The 20258-nt window shown below is 36.6% G+C and overlaps 1 protein-coding gene across 1 annotated transcript in view; it reads right to left on the reverse strand.

Moving 5' to 3' along the window:
• The window catches only part of LOC129759574 (circadian locomoter output cycles protein kaput), a 39968-nt gene continuing 19710 nt past the window's right edge, over positions 1-20258 (reverse strand). The window contains exons 5-7 of the mRNA XM_055757047.1: positions 2959-3270; positions 2389-2897; positions 1-2331 (exon numbers count right to left, since the gene is read on the reverse strand). Coding sequence (XP_055613022.1) covers positions 1033-2331; positions 2389-2897; positions 2959-3270 — 2120 coding nt within the window. The 3' untranslated portion in view covers positions 1-1032. The remainder of the gene's footprint in view (positions 2332-2388; positions 2898-2958; positions 3271-20258) is intronic.

The raw sequence follows: 20258 nt of genomic DNA on the forward strand, positions 1-20258 counted from the left end.
CTTAAAAAAGACTTTTTGCATCATCTTCTCTACCATCGACTTGTTTATTTTATTGTTTTTGTTCACATATAAATACGCTCCATGAAACATGAATATATCTTGATTCGCCTTTTTTCGACGTGCTGCTACTACAATATATTTACAACGAAGCTTTATTGTTTTCTTCATTCATTTCCTTTACTGGACAGCAATATTCATAGATTTATAAAACACTGTTTAATCTTACTCAACGGGCTTCTTTCCAAAGGCTGAACGTGGATGTGTAAAAACATCCACCGATCAAAGCTAGAACGATCTCAAAATATAAAACATTTTATTTGTCGTTTTTTTCTTGGTCCGGTTTTTTTTTGCGGCTGGCATTTGGCACACTTTCTTTCGCTATCATCAGCGAATCGAATGACGGTAGTCAAACTTGGAAACTTTTTCCTTAAGCTCGTCGTAGGTATTTCTTGTTTTACTTACAATACTAAGTTCTAGTGACATTTTCTTTTTTCTAGTTAATATTTATCTACAAAAATACAATCCCTGTATGGTTCGATGCCCATTGTTTACGTAAAGCTGATTACCGTGATAAAATGGGTGAAATCTACGCTGATGTGGTTTCTTGGTGAGCTTTCAGTAAAATCCTCCGAACGTTCTGACTACACTTTTTACTCAAAGTTTTTTTAAACATGTTTTGTTAACAAATGATACAACAAACAATGATTTCACGAGAATATGAATAATGTTGAGGAATGAGAATTTCTTCTTAATGTTACAAAATTTTGAATTCAGGAATTCCAAAAAAAAGATTGGTGTGTGAGTTGATAATCCGACTTCGGGGTTTGTTTTTTACCATTTTCATAGAGTACAAACACTTATCCAAAAAATGCTTATTTTTAGAAAAACCTGGTTTCGAACTAAGAGTTGAACTCAGTTCAAATTTTGTCACAACAGTTTTTTTTTTAATGTTTAATGAAAAAGATTCGAATGACCTCAAAACCCGACCCCAGACTACCACTCGAAGTCGCACCGAGCAGCGGTGGCCTCGGGCTACATGTCGCTTCGGGAATGGTTCGTGGATCCACCGGTAGATGCCACCGATGAGGTGTGGCTGTGCAGTTGGGAATGTTGCGATTGGCTCGAATGTTGCGAGTGAGGATTGTGATGCTGATGCTGATGGTGCTGATGTTGATGTTGCTGCAGCTGCTGATGGTGGTGATGGTTGTGATGATGATGATGGTGGTGGTGATGCGGATGTTGCGGTTGCTGTTGAGGATGTTGATGCTGTTGCTGTTGCTGCTGCTGCTCCATTCCAGAGGTGAACAAGATCTGGGCCTGTTCCTGACCCATCTGATACTGGAGTAGCTCACTGGAGTTCGTTTCGGCCGTAGCGCCCGTTGAAGATGCCATCATCAGCTGTTGTTGCGAGGCCTGTTGAAGGTTTTGCAGCTGCTGTTGTTGTTGTTGCTGTTGTTGCTGCTGCTGTTGTTGATGTTGCTGAAGATGATGTATCGGAACGGGTGTAAGTTGCATGTATGAGACCATCTCGCCGGGACCAGGCGGTTCACCCGGTAGCTTTGGTTGACCAGTGTCGGTGAAATTGAGCTGTTGATTCGCTTGGAATATCGGTTTCTGATCTGGAGACACGGCCATTTGCTGTTGCTGAAGACTAGGATGTGATGCGAATTGTTGATGAGCTGACTGGTGATGTTGAAGGTAGGACACGTTGCTACTATTTCTACTGTTAATATCATTTGCACTATTACTGTTAGAAGCGGCCGGTGAAAAAGGGAGGGTAACGATCGACGGAAGAAGACCATAGCGAGCCATCAGAAGCTGCTCCTGAACCCTTCGGAGTTCTTCCTGCTGCTGGATGATCAGGTGCTGTAGCTCTTCGTGCTTGCGTTGAAGATGATCTTGAACCTGGTTCTGGGCTGGTGTCAGGACAACTCCCGCAGTTGCCGAGGCCACACTAGCCGAATGGACCGCAAAAGCAGTAGCCGTTGGCGTAGTTGGTGGAATCGGAGAAATGACCCCCGTTGAAACCTCCGCTGGAAAACCGGCCACCGGTTGAACCGGAATAGCTGCCAAATACTGTTGTGGTTCGTTGAATCCCGCTGCTGATCCAATGATTTGTGGTGGAGTGATGATTGTGGCGGCAGCCGGTGGTCTCAATTGATGCGGATGATGACGCTGGAATGCCTCGGATGACGACTGCTGTTGGGATGCTTGCATCATTTGCTGTTGAAGCATATACTGAGACACAGCTACCGATGAAGCCGTATTCTCACTGTCCTGAGATCCCACGGATTTGTTCGAATGAAACGTATTGGAGCGCATCCGTGATTTCTGTAAAACAAAATATGTCAACCAATCATCATCATACCTTCACATCATAAACCTTACCGCACTATGTTGGGTTACGATCGACTGTCGACTAACGTGTGACTCAGACGAAATCGAGGTTGCAGAATCCGAACCAGGACCGTGGTAGGTATTATACCGATGTCTACTCCTCGATGACATCCCCGTGGGCGAAGCTGCCGGCGTATGAGCCACCCTAGAAGTTCTCGAGCTCTTCGAACTCCAAGGTGAGGTGGCCATCAAACTTTGCGACGAACTAGGTTGAAACTTCCGCTCAACACCCACACTTACACTATCGGCGTCTTCGTTAAATTTATTATCTCCACTTGTGGGATTCACAACTGGCCCTCCCGCTTCCTGATTTCCACCCTGATTCCGGACCTGTTTCATGACATCCGCGTAGCTTACGACTCGGTGCGTGCACACCACAAACTCCGGCTTCGAGTTCCACTGATGGTACGTTATGTAGAATCTTGTCTGCAGCCAAATCCATTGCTGACCTTTAGTCAAAAATCGGTAGTAGCACGAAGTACCTTCACCTTTTTGCATTACTAAAAATAAAAATCAAACCTTTTATAAAAACATTCCACACACAATAAAACCACAACTTACAAGCTTCATGACACGACACCACCTTCTCCAGATCATCGAAATGATAGTAATCGTACCCAGACGTCCCAAGTACCTCAAAGGGCAAATATCCGATAATGGGAGGCGCCCGATGATCCAAGAACAGAAACTTCCACTCCAAGCTGTGGCGGGAGGTGAATTCGCTCTTCGAGCTGTCCACTATCGACATCTCCCGGATGAGTTGTGGTGTCTGCAGCCGGCCGGTGCCAACGAAAATGAGCCGAGTGTCCGCATCCGTCATGTAGCCACTAAAGCGCGAGGTCGTCATCAGGGAATCCGCATCGACGTCGCTTCCTATAATACAAATTTGAATATCTTAGAACTGAAAGTTCATAAAGATAAACTTTTTGTAAAAATTTAAATTAGCCTAGAATAAGTTAATTCTTTTCAACCACCAAATAATCAGAAATTAAAGAAAGAGATTATGTTTGCAGTCCAAATCAGATTTGTGTTTTACGCTTGTAACCTCGATTAAAATTTAAGAATCTAGTTTGGAACTTTGTGTCTTGAAGATCGCAGCAAGCCGGTCTCGAGAACGGACGTGTTTTTATTTTCAAAGTCGCGTTTTTCTCGTTTGTATTTTCGCGAATATCAATTTTGACGAACTTAAGGTGTTTTGACGACTCCTGTTTAGAAAGATACATATTACAAGTGATTGAAATGCATCCAAATAATTGAAATAGATGCTTTTCATTGCTAAATTTGGTGTTCTGTTGTGCTTGGTGAATCGTGCGAGAAGAAAATCAATCGTTGATCATACAAAAAAGAAATTCTATTTCTGGTCGTCGTGATTTTCATACTTGAAATCAAATAAGTTAAGTTTCGGTGGGAGGGATATTAATGATCTTATGATTGAGCATCAGTCGATGAGTGTATTTCCGTTAAAATTTTGGTTCTCGTAAAATGTTCATGTACATTTTTCCGAGTAAGGGAATGAAAAAAAAAATAAACTGGAGCAACATTTTCTTTCGGCTTGTAGGTATTTGTTTTTTTTTTAGTTCTTGACATAGCCTACTTATTATGTTCTAAGGTAAACGCGAGCAACCAACTGGAGGTTGATGTTAGGCGGTTGAAATTAAGGGAACAGTGATGTTGACAATATGTGAATGCAATCAATTTGAAGATGACTGGAACCAGGAAAAACAGAGAGACAGCACCTGCGGAAACCTTTGGAGTTCGGTGAGATCGTTTCATTTTAAAATTACTCATTTAAACCTAATTCATCCCAGATTTTTCCCAATTACCAACCAATAGTGTTTAAATTTTAGCAAAATATCATATGAAGCGGTTGGCAGGGAACTCCACGCTTCATTCCTCCCTTGTTCCTGTATATTTCGCGGTTTTCATCACACGGTTGGCCTGGCCGTAGTAGAATCTGCAATGCATGGTAATATGTAACAGATAATACTCTGAAAAGAAAAATTGAAAGACGCAAGTCTTTCATTTTCCATGTTTTGGCCATGTTGATGTAAGAAGAAGAAGAAGTTTGTTTCTTAATAATTAGCTTTAGAATAAAAGTTAAACATCAAACCAATAAAACGAATTTACTACTTAATTGATTGATTGATTGATTGATTGAAGATTACGTACAAGTTCTTTGAAATTCATTATTTTTTATATGTTACATAATAAGAAACCTGTTTGTTTTTCAATTTTTTCAAAGAACTAAATCTTCAAATTGAATCCATTTTTTGTGGTTTCTTGTGGTTTGTTTTTTCTAACTGACATTGTTTGACGATAAAAATTAAATTCTTAATCCAGAATTCAAATTATGAAACTGCGATCTCTTGTAATTTGAATCCATAATTAAATTCTCACATTGATATTTTTTTATCTTGATTATCAAACTTAACTTCGCGCAAAATCTGAATTTTTAATTTCTATTCCGGATCTGAATCCTACCTTTTGAACTTCAATTCAAAACGTTAATACCGCATCTGAAAACGATTTTTTAATTTAAGTTCCAGATTATTATTTCTTTTAATTACACTAGTTTACAAAATTTTGAAAAAATCGTGAACTTTATTGACAGACCAACTTTTTTAATGTGAAAACGGGCGCTGAATCCGAAAATAAAATTCAAAAAATTCTCAGTAGAACAGTTTTCAAGTCAGGCTCCAAATATGAAAATTTGAAAAAATTATAAAAGTACTTTTACTTAGATTAAAATATTTCGGACTGGATAACAGTAATTTGAAATCTCTTTTTTGCATATTAAAGGTGAATAAATTATGTATCGATCATTTGAACTTCATTTTTGCGTATAATCAACAGTATAGTTGATATTCGCGACTTTATGATAGAAAAAACTATAAAAAACGCATTTTTTTAGAGAAAATTTTGTTTCAGTAGAAGTTTTAGATCAAATTCGGTTGGAAATTGAAGAAGTTATGATTGCTTTACCGTAATAGTAATTCTTGCATTTTTTTTAGTAATTTAGCAAACCGCCCAAGTAACCAAAAGTCACATATCTACTTAATCCAGTACGTTTTAAGTTCACATTTGGCTGAGTAAAAGGTACTCGAGAGAAATAAGAACCGTTTTCGCCAAGTGCTTGATTTGGACTTTTGAACGAACATAAAAAGTCTAAACAAGGAGCATATTACATAATTGTGCGTTCTAAGTACCTTAAAAAGTCCGGATATCAATTCAGCCTATCAAGCTTCGTTAAGAACTTCTTGCGAACTATCTGGTTCCATGCGGAACTTCTTACGAACTTTTTGGTTTCCATGCGGAACTTCTTATGAGCTTTTTAGTTCCATGCGGAACCTCTATGGAAATACAATGCCATTTGGTAGTGTAGTGCGAATGGGAAATCCTCAGGCGCCGTGTTCCAGAGATACCTTAATGAATATAAACCAATCTGTACAAAACCCATCTATCTCTTTCTTTCAATTTTGATTGGATTTGTAGGAAAATGTTCTGCAAAGAAAATTATTCCAAGAAATACAAATTTATTCATAGTAATTTTTGATGAGGCTCAGCATTGAGTTATCGAGAATCATTTGGCAATATCTTTTTTTACAAACATAGCCAGTACATGAAAGCATATCGGGAATTGTTTTTAGCAATATGAACTCAAAATTTAAGTTTTTTGCACCTAACTTATACACCTTTAGCTCTGAATTCGTCATATGTTTCCTGTAGGCTAAGTCAGTTTTTGGTTATTTGGTTTTGAGGTTCAAAAAGTAGCGTTTTGGTTCGGTCAGTCTTGCTGGCTGTTGTGTTGTTGTAAGACAATACACTGCAACTACTCCCACTCCTAGCTCCGACGCTTTTATGTGGAATTAAGCGGTGAATTAATTGTTTTAGTCGGAACAAGAAGCTCAAATTAACCTTAAATGCGTGTAGGTATCAACATACTTTATTCACAGCTTTTCAATAAGTTACAATCATATTTAAAAGACTTAATGCCATGCCTCAATCTTTTGGATTCGATTCTTCAGATTCGTTGTTTTTATCTTCCTTGGAAGGCCAAGTACATGCAACAGCAGGGGCTCCAGTTCCTGGAGCATCACCACTACCGGCTGGCATCGAGAGTAAATTCTTTAAACTGGAAGCATGAAGCAAAAATTCCATCAATGCCGATCTGGCACAATATATTCAAGACTTGACAATATAGGACAGGTGTGTCCGTCGAAAACAAGCAAAAAGTTTGCATCCATTCTGTTTTTTTTCGTACTGTTGCACAACACAAATTGAAATCCACACACAACTCGATTATTCAGTTTTCTGGCTCTTTGGATTTTCCTTGACCTACATTGACGTTCCATTCTATTATGTCGTCCAAATGATATGTCCTTTGATAAAAAAGCTCCTTCAAAATTGCTTAATGAGTTCTTCATTTTTTTTTTACTGAAAAAGACATGAACAAGTTTTAAAATCAAAACAAAATTAAACTATTAAACACTCACGTTTAGTTCCAAATGTTGTCCAATCCGGAATGAATCTGTTTGATGCATCGTTTTGTTAATTGCAAATGTTTACAGTTTTTTGTTCTGCGTCTGCCTACTATGAAAAGATTAATCCTAAATATATTTCAAATCGATGTTTTGAAAACAGGCAAACCAAGTACCAGTGATGGTTCAAAGGTAGCATGTTCAGCTCTCATCTAATAGGTCCCGATTCAAATCTTCCAGCATACAAAATTTTCAAGTAAGTACAAATTCATAAAAAGTTGAAAAAGTTACATGAAAATAAAAACTATGTAAATGAAGTAGCTAGACAAAATTAAACTTTTTTCTATTTATTTCACAAAATTCCTTTTTTTCGAAGTCTCATACAAAAGCTGAATAGCCTTCTACTCAGCTTTGACTATGGATCTTTAAAGTATCGATAAGAACTTAAATTTTAGGCTGAGTAGAATGCTATACAGCTTCAAATCAGGGCTGAGTAAGCTTTTAAGAGACCGTTTCATGGAACTTTTGGTTACTTGGGCGCAGTGTACTAATCCTAGTATAGGACGAATTAAACATGGAAAATCTCACTCGCTACAGTTCAGAACTATTTATCAGCTTACCAGAAGGTCACATGCCAATTTTCAGAACGATTAAACCGTGGGGAGGGGTTACTTGAGTCTCAAAAGTGAATTTGATACCTCAAGTATTATGCCCGGAAGGAACAAAAATACTGGTTTTTCATTAATAATTTTTTTCACCACAAGCCGAATGTCTTTTATGATAAATTTAATTAAAGCCTAAGTTAAGAGAAACATTTCACCCGAAGACTGCACCACGATTGGACTTGAAACAAAAAATTTATTCCGATTCAGATTTTTTTATTCAGGTTTAAAATGCTCTTTCGCACTTTTCAACATCTGTGAAATTTTCACTTAACTGTTCTACCCAGCTTTATTAATTTTCAATTCTTTCTCCAAAAATATACAATTTTCCCGATATGTGAAATTTATAAGAATTCAGATCCGGAATAAAAATTCGAAATTGCCAAGAACAAAACACGAAACAGGTGAAAACCACTATTATAAAATAAGATCTGAACTCATTTTCAAGATTGCGTTTTTTGAAAAATCTAAATTTTAATTCAAATTTTAAAACAGTATTATAATATCGAAATGAATTTATAATGCTAATTAAAAGTTGATTAAATAATTTGAACTAAATGCTCAGGGCGGTTAATATTCAGCGACAAATTCAGTCATTTTTGTCATTTTTGTCATTTTTTTCATCATTGAAATTTTTGTCATTTTTGTCTTTTTTTTCATTTTTGTCATTTTTGTCATTTTTGTCATTTTTGTCATTTTTGTCATTTTTGTCATTTTTGTTATTTTTGTCATTTTTGTCATTTTTGTCATTTTTGTCATTTTTGTCATTTTTGTCATTTTTGTCATTTTTGTCATTTTTGTCATTTTTGTCATTTTTGTCATTTTTGTCATTTTTGTCATTTTTGTCATTTTTGTCATTTTTCGTCATTTTGTCATTTTTGTCGTTTTTGTCATTTTTGTCATTTTTGTCATTTTTGTCATTTTTGTCATTTTTGTCATTTTTGTCATTTTTGTCATTTTTGTCATTTTTGTCATTTTTGTCATTTTTGTCATTTTTGTCATTTTTGTCATTTTTGTCATTTTTGTCATTTTTGTCATTTTTGTCATTTTTGTCATTTTTGTCATTTTTGTCATTTTTGTCATTTTTGTCATTTTTGTCATTTTTGTCATTTTTGTCATTTTTGTCATTTTTGTCATTTTTGTCATTTTTGTCATTTTTGTCATTTTTGTCATTTTTGTCATTTTTGTCATTTTTGTCATTTTTGTCATTTTTGTCATTTTCGTCATTTTTTGTCATTTTTGTGATTTTTGTGATTTTTGTCATTTTTGTCATTTTTGTCATTTTTGTCATTTTTGTCATTTTTGTCATTTTTGTCATTTTTTTTTTTTTTTTATTAAGGACCTTTTTGACATTCGGTCCCTCGCTATTTCTTTGTTACAAATTAATACTAAATTTTGTTATACAATTGAATGGATTTTAAATATTCTATCACTTTCATTGCCATTTCTCTGTCGTCTGCCAACACCTCTCGAAGATTACCCGGCACTCCGTGGTTGATTCGTTCTTCTTCCAGTTGTGGGCACGTTGCGATAATATGTTTGACGGTCAAAACTTCGTTGCATCTGGAGCAAAGCGGACGGTCTACTCTGTCCAAAAGGAAAGCATGTGTGAGCAGTGTGTGTCCGATGCGTAACCGAGCTAGTATAACGTCATCTTTTTGATTTCCCAATATGGCTGCTTTAAAGGGTAGAACGGTGTTTTTAACTTCGCGCAATTTATTGTTCAGACTTGTGTGCCATTGCATCTGCCATCGGTTCGTGAACTGTGACTTGACAACTTTCCGTATTTCCTTGTAGTCGACTACTTGATCGACTTGCTCTGGCAATTCCAAAGCCTTTTTTGCTTCGAAGTCAGCTCTTTCGTTTCCGGGGATCCCGATATGGCTGGGGACCCAACAAAAGACTATTTCGGATCCCATTTCGACGATTCGATTTTGCAGGACTTGTACAGAGTCTTTCCATCTGGAGTTTATCTTGCACTTTTCGAGGTTTGTCACAACACTCATCGAGTCTGTACATAATAAGTAAGCTCGAGGTACCTGCTGGGCAACTATCCAGGACAGTGCTCGTTCCACTGCTGCGCTTTCCGCTGCAAAAATGCTACTTATGTTGTTCAGCCGCATTCGAAACACATAATCTTCACTTACTACGCCATAGCCACACTTCAAGTCTTGTTTGGATCCATCTGTGAAGATTGATCTGTGGATACGATATTTTGTTTGTCGTAATTCATGGAAAATTTGTCTGAGGCCGTTCGATGTTGCGCCTAGCGAAAGTTCGCGATGGAGGCTTTTGTCCACATTAAACTTTGATCTTAGCCAAGGCGGGCAATCTGGGATTTTGAATACTGCTGTTCTCAGCAAATGGAGATCTAATTCGGTCATTAAATTTTGTCCTCTGTTTCTGTAAAAATTGGGCTGCACTCTTGGTCGTTCTCCCCACCTTTCGTCGGAGCTTGCATTCCCTTCGCTGCTGCTGCTACTGATACTGGTAACAGTTGCGCCATCCGTTTCGGTGATTTCCTCTGTGCGATCAAAGCTTAGACATCGAGCGGTGTATAGTGTGGTTCGCTGATCGAAAAGTGTTCTCAAACTAGGAATGCCGGTTTCCGCTTGAAGACTGACGACGGGACTCGTTCTGAAGGCACCAATTATCGCTCGAAGTCCTGCGTTGTGTACGGTTTCCAAAGATTGGAATATTTTACCTTCCATGGCTGATAAGATTGGGGCTGCGTACAAAAGTTTTTCCAGTATTGTTGCCCTGTACAGTTTTAAAAGGGTATTTCTATCTCCTCCCCAGGTCCTAGCAGCTATACTCCGAATGAACAAGACTCTTTGTTGGCAAGCAGCTTTCACCTCTTCAGCGTGGGCTCGATATTTCAAATGTTGGTCGAAGGTAACGCCTAAACATTTGTGTTGATTTTTACGCGGTATTAACACACCATTCAGAGTCAGCGTGGTTGGATTTAAAGGTTTCTTCTTATGCGGTGAGCGATAAATAACAGTTGCACTTTTTCCTGCTGATATTTTGAATCCTGTTTTTGTTTCCCAATTTCCTAATTGGTTCAATGCTGTCTGGAGTTTTCCTTCGGTTTGATCGGCGTTTTCGCCAATTGCGATCAAAACTACATCGTCAGCATAAATCAAGCAATGAATATTTGTTGGTAGGTAGTTGGTGAGTGTATTTATCGCCAGAAGAAACATGGTTACGCTTAACACGGACCCTTGACAGAGTCCTGTTTCCATAGCCTTGTTGCTTGACGATTTTCCATTGATCAAAACCTGGAATGATCTGTTGCGTAGCATTTCTTGAAGGAAACTAACCATTTTTCCGCCGATGTCATTACTAATTAGCTGTTCGAGGCAAAGTCTGCGCCAGGTGGTGTCGTAGGCTTTGCTAATATCCAAAAAGGCTACTTGGGCTATTTTGTTTTCGCTGAAAGCAACGCGAATATTTTTCTCCAGAGTGCACAGATGATCTGCTGTGCTTCTGCCTTTCCGAAAAGCGTATTGGTGGTTGTAAAACAGTCTTTTTGTTTCCAGAAGATGAACCAGACGATTATTAATCATCCTTTCGAATACCTTTCCAATGCAGCTGTTAAGGTAGATTGGGCGATAGTTGAGAGGATCTGTGCGTTGTCCTTTACCTTTGAAGATCGGCACAACGAGCGATTTCGTCCATTCCTGAGGGTATACTGATTCATCCCATAAGCGATTGTATGTTTCTAGGAGCAGAGTTTTTCCATCAAGGGGTAGATGTGAGATCATCGCGTAATGGATATTGTCTGGTCCTGGTGTGGATCCTTTCAAACCTTCAAGGGCTTCGTCGAGCTCATACATACTGAAGTTTTGGTTGTGGTAGCCTGAGTCGACGGGAATGGATAACGGATCGGATTCGATTCGGTGTTTATAGTTGAGGAAATTTTCATTATACGCGCTTTCACTAGATACTTTTTCGAATGCGTCGCCTAGCATCTCGCTTATGGCCTGAGGGTCATTTGCTGTTTCGCCCTGGTAATGGATCGAGTTGATTTGGTTGCTCCTTTTCTTACCTTGAACTTTCCGGTAGTTACTCCACATTTCTTTCAATGGGGTCTGTGACGAAAAGTTACCCGCAAGTTCTTCCCAGCTTTTTCTTTTCGCTGTCGTAATAGCTTCTTTCGCAGCAGCATTGATATTTCGATAATTACTCACCAATTGATCGGGGTTTGATCTATTGGCTTTTAGCTGCCTCAAAGCTTTCCTCCGTTTTCTCACGTGTTCCGCAATGTCCTTATTCCACCAAGGGACACACTTCCTCCCGAGAATTTCATTTGACTTAGGAATTGAAAGCTCTGCTGCTTCCAGGATAGATTTAGTCATATTTTCGACCTGGCGTTCCACGTTATTGTCTCGAAGGAAGTTGAGTGCACCTTGATACTGCTCCCAGTCGGCGTCCTCAATTTTCCACCTAGCTCGACTTTTTGGTGGTGTGATATTTCCAGGGAAAACAACGCTGACCGGTAAGTGGTCGCTACTATAGGCATCTGGTGTCACATTGAATTCTAGTAGACCAGCCAGCTCATCTGTACAAAGAGCTAAGTCCAGGCACGACATACTCTCGTGACGCTGATCGACGTACGTAGGCTCTCCGTTGTTTAACACAATTAGATTATTTTCCTCTGCGAAATCGGCAATCGTTCTACCGCGAACGCTGGCGTGGTTCGAGCCCCACAATGGATGGTGGGCATTGAAGTCTCCAATCATAAGTAGAGGTTTCGGGATTTGGTTGATAAGAGCAGTAAGTTCGGTGTTGGCGATGTTTTCTCTTGGTGGCAGGTAAATGTTGAGTACGTTTACGTTGAACGGTGTTCCGATTTTAATCGCTACAGCCTCAAGTGGACTTTCAATATCGATTTCCTCGCTTTCGATGGTTTCCCTGATCGCCGTGACAACTCCTCCTGCTGCTCGATTTCCATGCAGTCGAGGTCGATGGAAAACTTTAAATCCAGTTATACGGGGGCAATTTCGGGAATGACACATAGACTCTTGTAGACAGATAACTTGCGGCTGATGTTCTTGAATCAGGATATCAAGCTCGGCTTTCTTGGGTCTAAGTCCTTGCACATTCCACGAAATTATGCTTGGGGGGTTGTCGGGTATCCTTGAACTGGAAGAACGATGAGTAGGCTGGCGGAGCACGGGTTGAGGTATGACGGCCCCGCTCCCGCTTCCTCGATCGTCTTCCCCTATATTAAGGGGTGGGGTGGTTACTTTCTCTTCACCGGTCCCCAACCAGTTTTCAATAAAGCTGCTAGGCTGTGTGGTTTCGTTTGTTCCGTAAGAGTTTCCTGTTGGGTCGCGTTCGTTGGTGCCGTTAATTCCATTTGTTCCATTAGAATGTCCTGTCGGGTTCCTGTCATTTATACCATAATTTCTAGTTTCGTTGTCAATATTTCCTAAGTCGTGTCCGTTTTCGAGTGCAAGTTCATTCATCAGTCGATTAGTTTTTTCCATTCTGGTCATTTCTATTTTTTGGCGGTCGACCTCTCCTTTTTACAAAGATTTCGGGCTCACGTTGAGTCTCGTTGGTATTTTCGGTTTCCATAGTTGGACACAGCGGCAGTGAGTTTTTTGAACTCAACCTTTGCTTTTTCAGCATTGGTGTGTCGTCGTTCGTGGAAGTTTTCGCTTTAACGGAGGTTGATGGTTGGTTAACTTCTGTTTCCATTTCTTCTTCTGATCCAGTTTCGGAAATGTCAAGATTCTCTTCTGCGACCTTCAGTTTTGCTTTAAGCAGGTAAAACTCCTTCGCGATTTTCCTGAGGTTTTGGACTTCTAATCGCAGTTTCTCGATATCTTCGGTTTCACGTGCACGATTTTCATTTTTCTTGAGAGCTGCATTTTCTTCTAACAACTTGGCGATCTGCGTGTCTTTCTCTTGATCTTTTCTGATCTGTTCCAGACGTTGTTGTGCTCCACACACACTGGCATAGGAATTTTCCGCGTGCTTCTTGGCGTACTCTTTCCTAGCTTCACCGAACGATATTCCACTGTCGACTTTAATTTTGATTATCTCTTCCTCTTTTTGATAAACTGGGCATTTTCGAGATGTCGGGGAATGGCTCCCTTTGCAGTTCTTGCAATAAGGGTCTTCTTCACATTCTCCTTCCTTTTCAATTTCGTGGCTTTTGAAACAGTTTTTGCATGTCTGGTCGTTCTGACATTTATCTTTGGTGTGGCCGTAGGTGCAACATTGGTAGCATAGCAGTGGGGAGGGGTAGAATACACGAGTTCTACAGTTGATGATTCCTACTCGTATTTCTCTCGGAATAACTGTACCAGAGATCGTTAGTACGACTGTTGGTGTATTTACCTTGGCTTTATCTTCCATTCGTGTTATTCGACGTACTTTCATCACGCCTTGTGCTGATAGTTCAGCTACGAGCTCGTCTTCGGTTAAGTCGATCGCTTCTTTGCAGCTAATCACGCACCGGCAAACGTTAAATATCGGGTGAGGAATTACTTGGATTTTAGTTCCGTCAATAAGCTCCGTCATATTCATCATTTTAGCTGCTAGTTTTGAACTGCGGGTTTTGATGACGTACTTTCGTCCGCTGTCTTCCGTGTATGCGGATTCAATTTTTCCCATGGACTGGTCGATTGATTTGCTCAGAATGAACGGGTTTTTCGGCAACGGTTTCTTTTCATCTACTGGGCTCAGAGACAAGATGATAAGTTTTCCGAAGGTTCCAAGTCTGTCCATATACTCTGGCAGCGTACGGTCATTTTTATCGGGAGGGTCACCTGTTGTTGTTACCCCCGTGGGGGTATTTGCTGCAGCCATGACGGCTGCCCGGGGCGTAAACTCTTGTTGGACGGCCTTAGAACGATTTTTCTACCTCTCACCGATAAATCCACAAGACAATCGATGCGTTCTCACCGTGGTGAGGAACGACTACCCTTTTACCTTTATACACTTCGGTTCACCCAAGGGTTAAAGGTACAAGTGACCGGCAATGCGTTTCCGCCTGAGCGGGTAACGTCTACGCTTTTTCCTATTTGACTACTTTGGCCAAGCGTTGAAGGTCCGACCAAAGTAGGGACGTTTTACCCTTTTTTCCCCCAGAGACTTGTTCAACACGTCCAAAAGGTACAAACAAGCCCTGTACCTCAACGATCAATTTAAAAGCGATCGAGTTTGATGGGGCCGCACGGTGTCTTAACTACTCCACACGTGGGTGAGCTTCCAAAAATTGACAGCAGATGTCTCACTGTTGGCAAGGAGATATTGCTGTTGGTGGAGCTTTTTCGCTTGCAACTAGGAGGCTAAAGCTTTAGCCCTGCGAGCTTTACTTGCAAGCAATGTTGCACGCAGCTGCAACCTAGTTGGCTTTTTGACAGCTAACCAAAACAAATACAGCTGTCTTCACTAGTTGCGGCGAATGATAAAGTCTATTTTATTTATCTTACAACGCGCTTCGGCAAAAACCTTCACTTCCTTCGAACACTTTGCGTTCTAGTGTTTGAACTCGAAGTAACGCCTATTGAAAGGTTAACGATTTTCGCACGAAATTGAGATATCAAAATTCGACCGAACGAACTGGGTTGTTTTCAATACCATAGGTACAAAACGTGTTCCTTGTCATTTTTGTCATTTTTGTCATTTTTGTAATTTTTGTCATTTTTGTAATTTTTTGTCATTTTTGTCATTTTTGTCATTTTTGTCATTTTTGTCATTTTTGTCATTTTTGTCATTTTTGTCATTTTTGTCATTTTTGTCATTTTTTGTAATTTTTGTCATTTTTGTCATTTTTGTCATTTTTGTCATTTTTTGTCATTTTTGTCATTTTTGTCATTTTTGTCATTTTTGTATTTTTTGTCATTTTTGTCATTTTTGTCATTTTTGTCATTTTTGTCATTTTTGTCATTTTTGTCATTTTTGTCATTTTTGTCATTTTTGTCATTTTTGTCATTTTCGTCATTTTTGTCAATTTTGTCAATTTTGTCAATTTTATCTATTTTTGTCAATTTTGTCAATTTTGTCAAATTTGTCATTGTTGTCAATTTTGTCCATTTTTTCAATTTTTTCAATTTTTTTCAATTTTTTTCAATTTTTTTTCAATTTTTTCAATTTTCTCAATTTTTTTCAATTTTGTCAATTTTTTTCAATTTTTTCAATTATGTCATTTTTGTCAATTTAGTCAGTTTTGTCAATTTTGTCAATTTTGTCAATTTTGTCAATTTTGTCAATTTTGTCAATTTTGTCAATTTTGTCAATTTTGTCAATTTTGTCAATTTTGTCAATTTTGTCAATTTTGTCAATTTTGTCATTTTTGTCATTTTTGTCAATTTTGTCAATTTTGTCAATTTTGTCAATTTTGTCAATTTTCTCAATTTTGTCAATTTTTTTATTAATTTTGTCAATTTTGTCAATTTTGTCAATTTTGTCAATTTTGTCAATTTTGTCAATTTTGTCAATTTTGTCAATTTTGTCAATTTTGTCAATTTTGTCAATTTTGTCAATTTTGTCAATTTTGTCAATTTTGTCAATTTTGTCAACTTTGTCAATTTTGTCAATTTTGTCAATTTTGTCAATTTTGTCAATTTTGTCAATTTTGTCAATTTTGTCAATTTTGTCAATTTTGTCATTTTGTCAATTTTGTCAATTTTGTAAATTTTGTAAATTTTGTCAATTTTGTCAATTTTGTCAATTTTGTCAATTTTGTCATTTTTGTCATTTTTGTCATTTTTGTCATTTTTGTCATTTTTGTCATTTTTGTCATTTTTGTCATTTTTGTCATTTTTGTCATTTTTGTCATTTTTGTCATTTTTGTCATTTTTGTCATTTTTGTCATTTTTGTCATTTTTGTCATTTTTGTCATTTTTGTCATTTTTGTCATTTTTGTCATTTTTGTCATTTTTGTCATTTTTGTCATTTTTGTCATTTTTGTCATTTTTGTCATTTTTGTCATTTTTGTCATTTTTGTCATTTTTGTCATTTTTGTCATTTTTGTCATTTTTGTCATTTTTATCATTTTTGTCATTTTTGTCATTTTTGTCATTTTTGTCATTTTTGTCATTTTTGTCATTTTTGTCATTTTTGTCATTTTTGTCATTTTTGCCATTTTTGTCATTTTTGTCATTTTTGTCATTTTTGTCATTTTTGTCATTTTTGTCATTTTTGTCATTTTTGTCATTTTTGTCATTTTTGTCATTTTTGTCATTTTTGTCATTTTTGTCATTTTTGTCATTTTTGTCATTTTTGTCATTTTTGTCATTTTTGTCATTTTTGTCATTTTTGTCATTTTTGTCATTTTTGTCATTTTTGTCATTTTTGTCATTTTTGTCATTTTTGTCATTTTTGTCATTTTTGTCATTTTTGTCATTTTTGTCATTTTTGTCATTTTTGTCATTTTTGTCATTTTTGTCATTTTTGTCATTTTTGTCATTTTTGTCATTTTTGTCATTTTTGTCATTTTTGTCATTTTTGTCATTTTTGTCATTTTTGTCATTTTTGTCATTTTTGTCATTTTTGTCATTTTTGTCATTTTTGTCATTTTTGTCATTTTTGTCATTTTTGTCATTTTTGTCATTTTTGTCATTTTTGTCATTTTTGTCATTTTTGTCATTTTTGTCATTTTTGTCATTTTTGTCATTTTTGTCATTTTTGTCATTTTTGTCATTTTTGTCATTTTTGTCATTTTTGTCATTTTTGTCATTTTTGTCATTTTTGTCATTTTTGTCATTTTTGTCATTTTTGTCATTTTTGTCATTTTTGTCATTTTTGTCATTTTTGTCATTTTTGTCATTTTTGTCATTTTTGTCATTTTTGTCATTTTTGTCATTTTTGTCATTTTTGTCATTTTTGTCATTTTTGTCATTTTTGTCATTTTTGTCATTTTTGTCATTTTTGTCATTTTTGTCATTTTTGTCATTTTTGTCATTTTTGTCATTTTTGTCATTTTTGTCATTTTTGTCATTTTTGTCATTTTTGTCATTTTTGTCATTTTTGTCATTTTTGTCATTTTTGTCATTTTTGTCATTTTTGTCATTTTTGTCATTTTTGTCATTTTTGTCATTTTTTGTCATTTTTGTCATTTTTGTCATTTTTGTCATTTTTGTCATTTTTGTCATTTTTGTCATTTTTTTCATTTTTGTCATTTTTGTCATTTTTGTCATTTTTGTCATTTTTGTCATTTTTGTCATTTTTGTCATTTTTGTCATTTTTGTCATTTTTGTCATTTTTGTCATTTTTGTCATTTTTGTCATTTTTGTCATTTTTGTCATTTTTGTCATTTTTGTCATTTTTGTCATTTTTGTCATTTTTGTCATTTTTGTCATTTTTGTCATTTTTGTCATTTTTGTCATTTTTGTCATTTTTTTCATTTTTGTCATTTTTGTCATTTTTTTCATTTTTGTCATTTTTGGCATTTTTGTCAATACCGTCCATTTTGTCCATTTTGTCCATTTTGTCAATTTTGTCAATTTTGTCAATTTTGTTAATTTTGTCAATTTTGTCGATTTTGTCAATTTTGTCAATTTTGTCAATTTTGTCAATTTTGTCAATTTTGTCAATTTTGTCAATTTTGTCAATTTTGTCAATTTTGTCTATTTTGTCAATTTTGTCAATTTTGTCAATTTTGTCAATTTTGTCATTTTTGTCATTTTTTTCATTTTTGTCATTTTTGTCAATTTGGCCAAAATTTTCAATTTGGACAGTTTTTTCCTGTTTCATCAATTTTGTCAATTTGCATTGTCAATTTTGTCAATTTTTTCAATTTGTTCTAATTTGTGATTCTTGTTGATGATGCCAATTTGGTAAATTTTGTCTATTTAACCAATATTCTGATTTTTGTCGATTTTGTCGCTTTGGTTAATTTTGTCATTATTGTCAGTTTGGTGGATTTTGTTAATTCAGTATTTTTCGTCAATTTCGCCAATCTTGTGTATTTTGTCAATTTGATCAATTTTGATAATTTTGTAAATTTTTTCAATGATTTCACTTTGTAGTTTAAATTGCGACCCAGAGATGGGTCTTGACTCAAACATTCAGTCAGCGAAACTTTTTTTTTTGCAGAGAAATGAATCCAACTTAGATGAAATTTCAGGGACTAGATAAGAGAAAATCGATGTTGAAAAACATGCGAAAAAAATTCGCCTTGTCTCCCGGTGAGACTTGAACCCACATCTTGCGCCTCTCCGGGGCCCATGTATTAACATTCTACTACAGGAGACCAACCTGGCGTATGAATATTATACTGGTTGAGTGTCGATGTCTATCGGAATGAAGGGAATAGTTCTCCCATGTGATCATAATCATTTTTCTTGGTCTATTTCTATTCCCATCATTTCATCTTACGGTAGTTGGAATCAAGTTTGGACATTTTTAGGCACGGCAAGATTTGCATTGCCTTCTCATATCCTCCGGGAGACAAGGCGAATTTTTTTCGCATGTTTTTCAACATCGATTTGTAGTTTAAGGAATTTATATTCTAGTCTTCCGAAAGCGTTTTGATTACTCGAAGAATAAATCAGAGTTCGATTAAAAGCTGTAAACCGGATCAAACATCGTGAATAAAATGTACAAAAACATTTACAAAAAAAACATCGGTGCTAAGTATCGCAAAGTTTGAGGAAAGAAGATTTTGGCCATGTAATTGTACAATAGTGACTAAGTGGCCAGACCTTTTTTATGTTGAATGGTATGCCGATTGGCCTATTTTGAGGAAGGGTTGGCGAATCTTCCGGTCCAGGGTATTGAATTTTTTTATTTTATTTTTGAATATTGCACCGCTCTGAGATTACCTCTTCGATTATCCTGGATGAAACGTTAGGACCCTTCTTAGAAGTTGTTGGAAGCGCTGTATGATGATTGATTGCGTTTGAGTTGAAATTTCAACCTGCACTGAGAGGGAGGCTTAAGCCGGGCACCCTTAAAGAACGCCTCCGCAGCCCTTCATTAACGAAGGTGGCGCTAAAGCTGCCGAGTGTTAGGACAAATTCATTCGTCACAGATCGATTGAAAAGAACGAATTTACATCTATTTTTTATAACTTTTTTGTAACCATAATCTTAAAACTTAAAAAAGCATGCATATGTCCAACATACAGTTTTTAACATTAGCTTTTTTAGTCAATAAGTAAATTTCTATAGGAATTGGTGAGTGATCTAAAGCCTTTTTCCGAAGCATGTTTGAAAGATGTTTTTCTTCGACCTTGAATAACATAAAAACGAGCGGTTGTAGCTGAATATTGTCTCAGTATTATTTTTGAGCTACGTTATAAGGTTTTTAAACCTATGAATTATGTACGATTTGTACGGTTGAGAAACAAGCGAGATAAAACGATTTTAGGTGAAGAGTGTATAATTAACACTCCTAAATGGTGTTTTTTGTCAGGGCCTTCAGGGAGTGTTTCATAAATTCAAAGGAAATTCCAAAAGAACTTTTGTTATTTGGGTGTGCCTAACGAAAGTTACAAGCCTTCAAACTTGCTATAGTGTCATATTGACAATCTATGACGGATTAGGGTATAAAATGTACATTATTTGGTTTATTGAGACATACATATCATACAATCAGGCTTATTTCCAAAAATCAGGAAAAAGCGGATGCTTATCAGGTTATCAGGATGGGTCTCAAAAACTCAGGAAAACGTGAAAAATCAGACATATTGGCAACCCTGCTCCTGCGTGTTGAACCCTGATGAAAAGTTCCTTCAAGTTTAGAAACACTGTTTTCT

The sequence above is a fragment of the Uranotaenia lowii genome, unplaced genomic scaffold (assembly GCF_029784155.1).
Source record: "Uranotaenia lowii strain MFRU-FL unplaced genomic scaffold, ASM2978415v1 HiC_scaffold_195, whole genome shotgun sequence".
In the NCBI taxonomy this organism is placed as follows: domain Eukaryota; kingdom Metazoa; phylum Arthropoda; class Insecta; order Diptera; family Culicidae; genus Uranotaenia; species Uranotaenia lowii.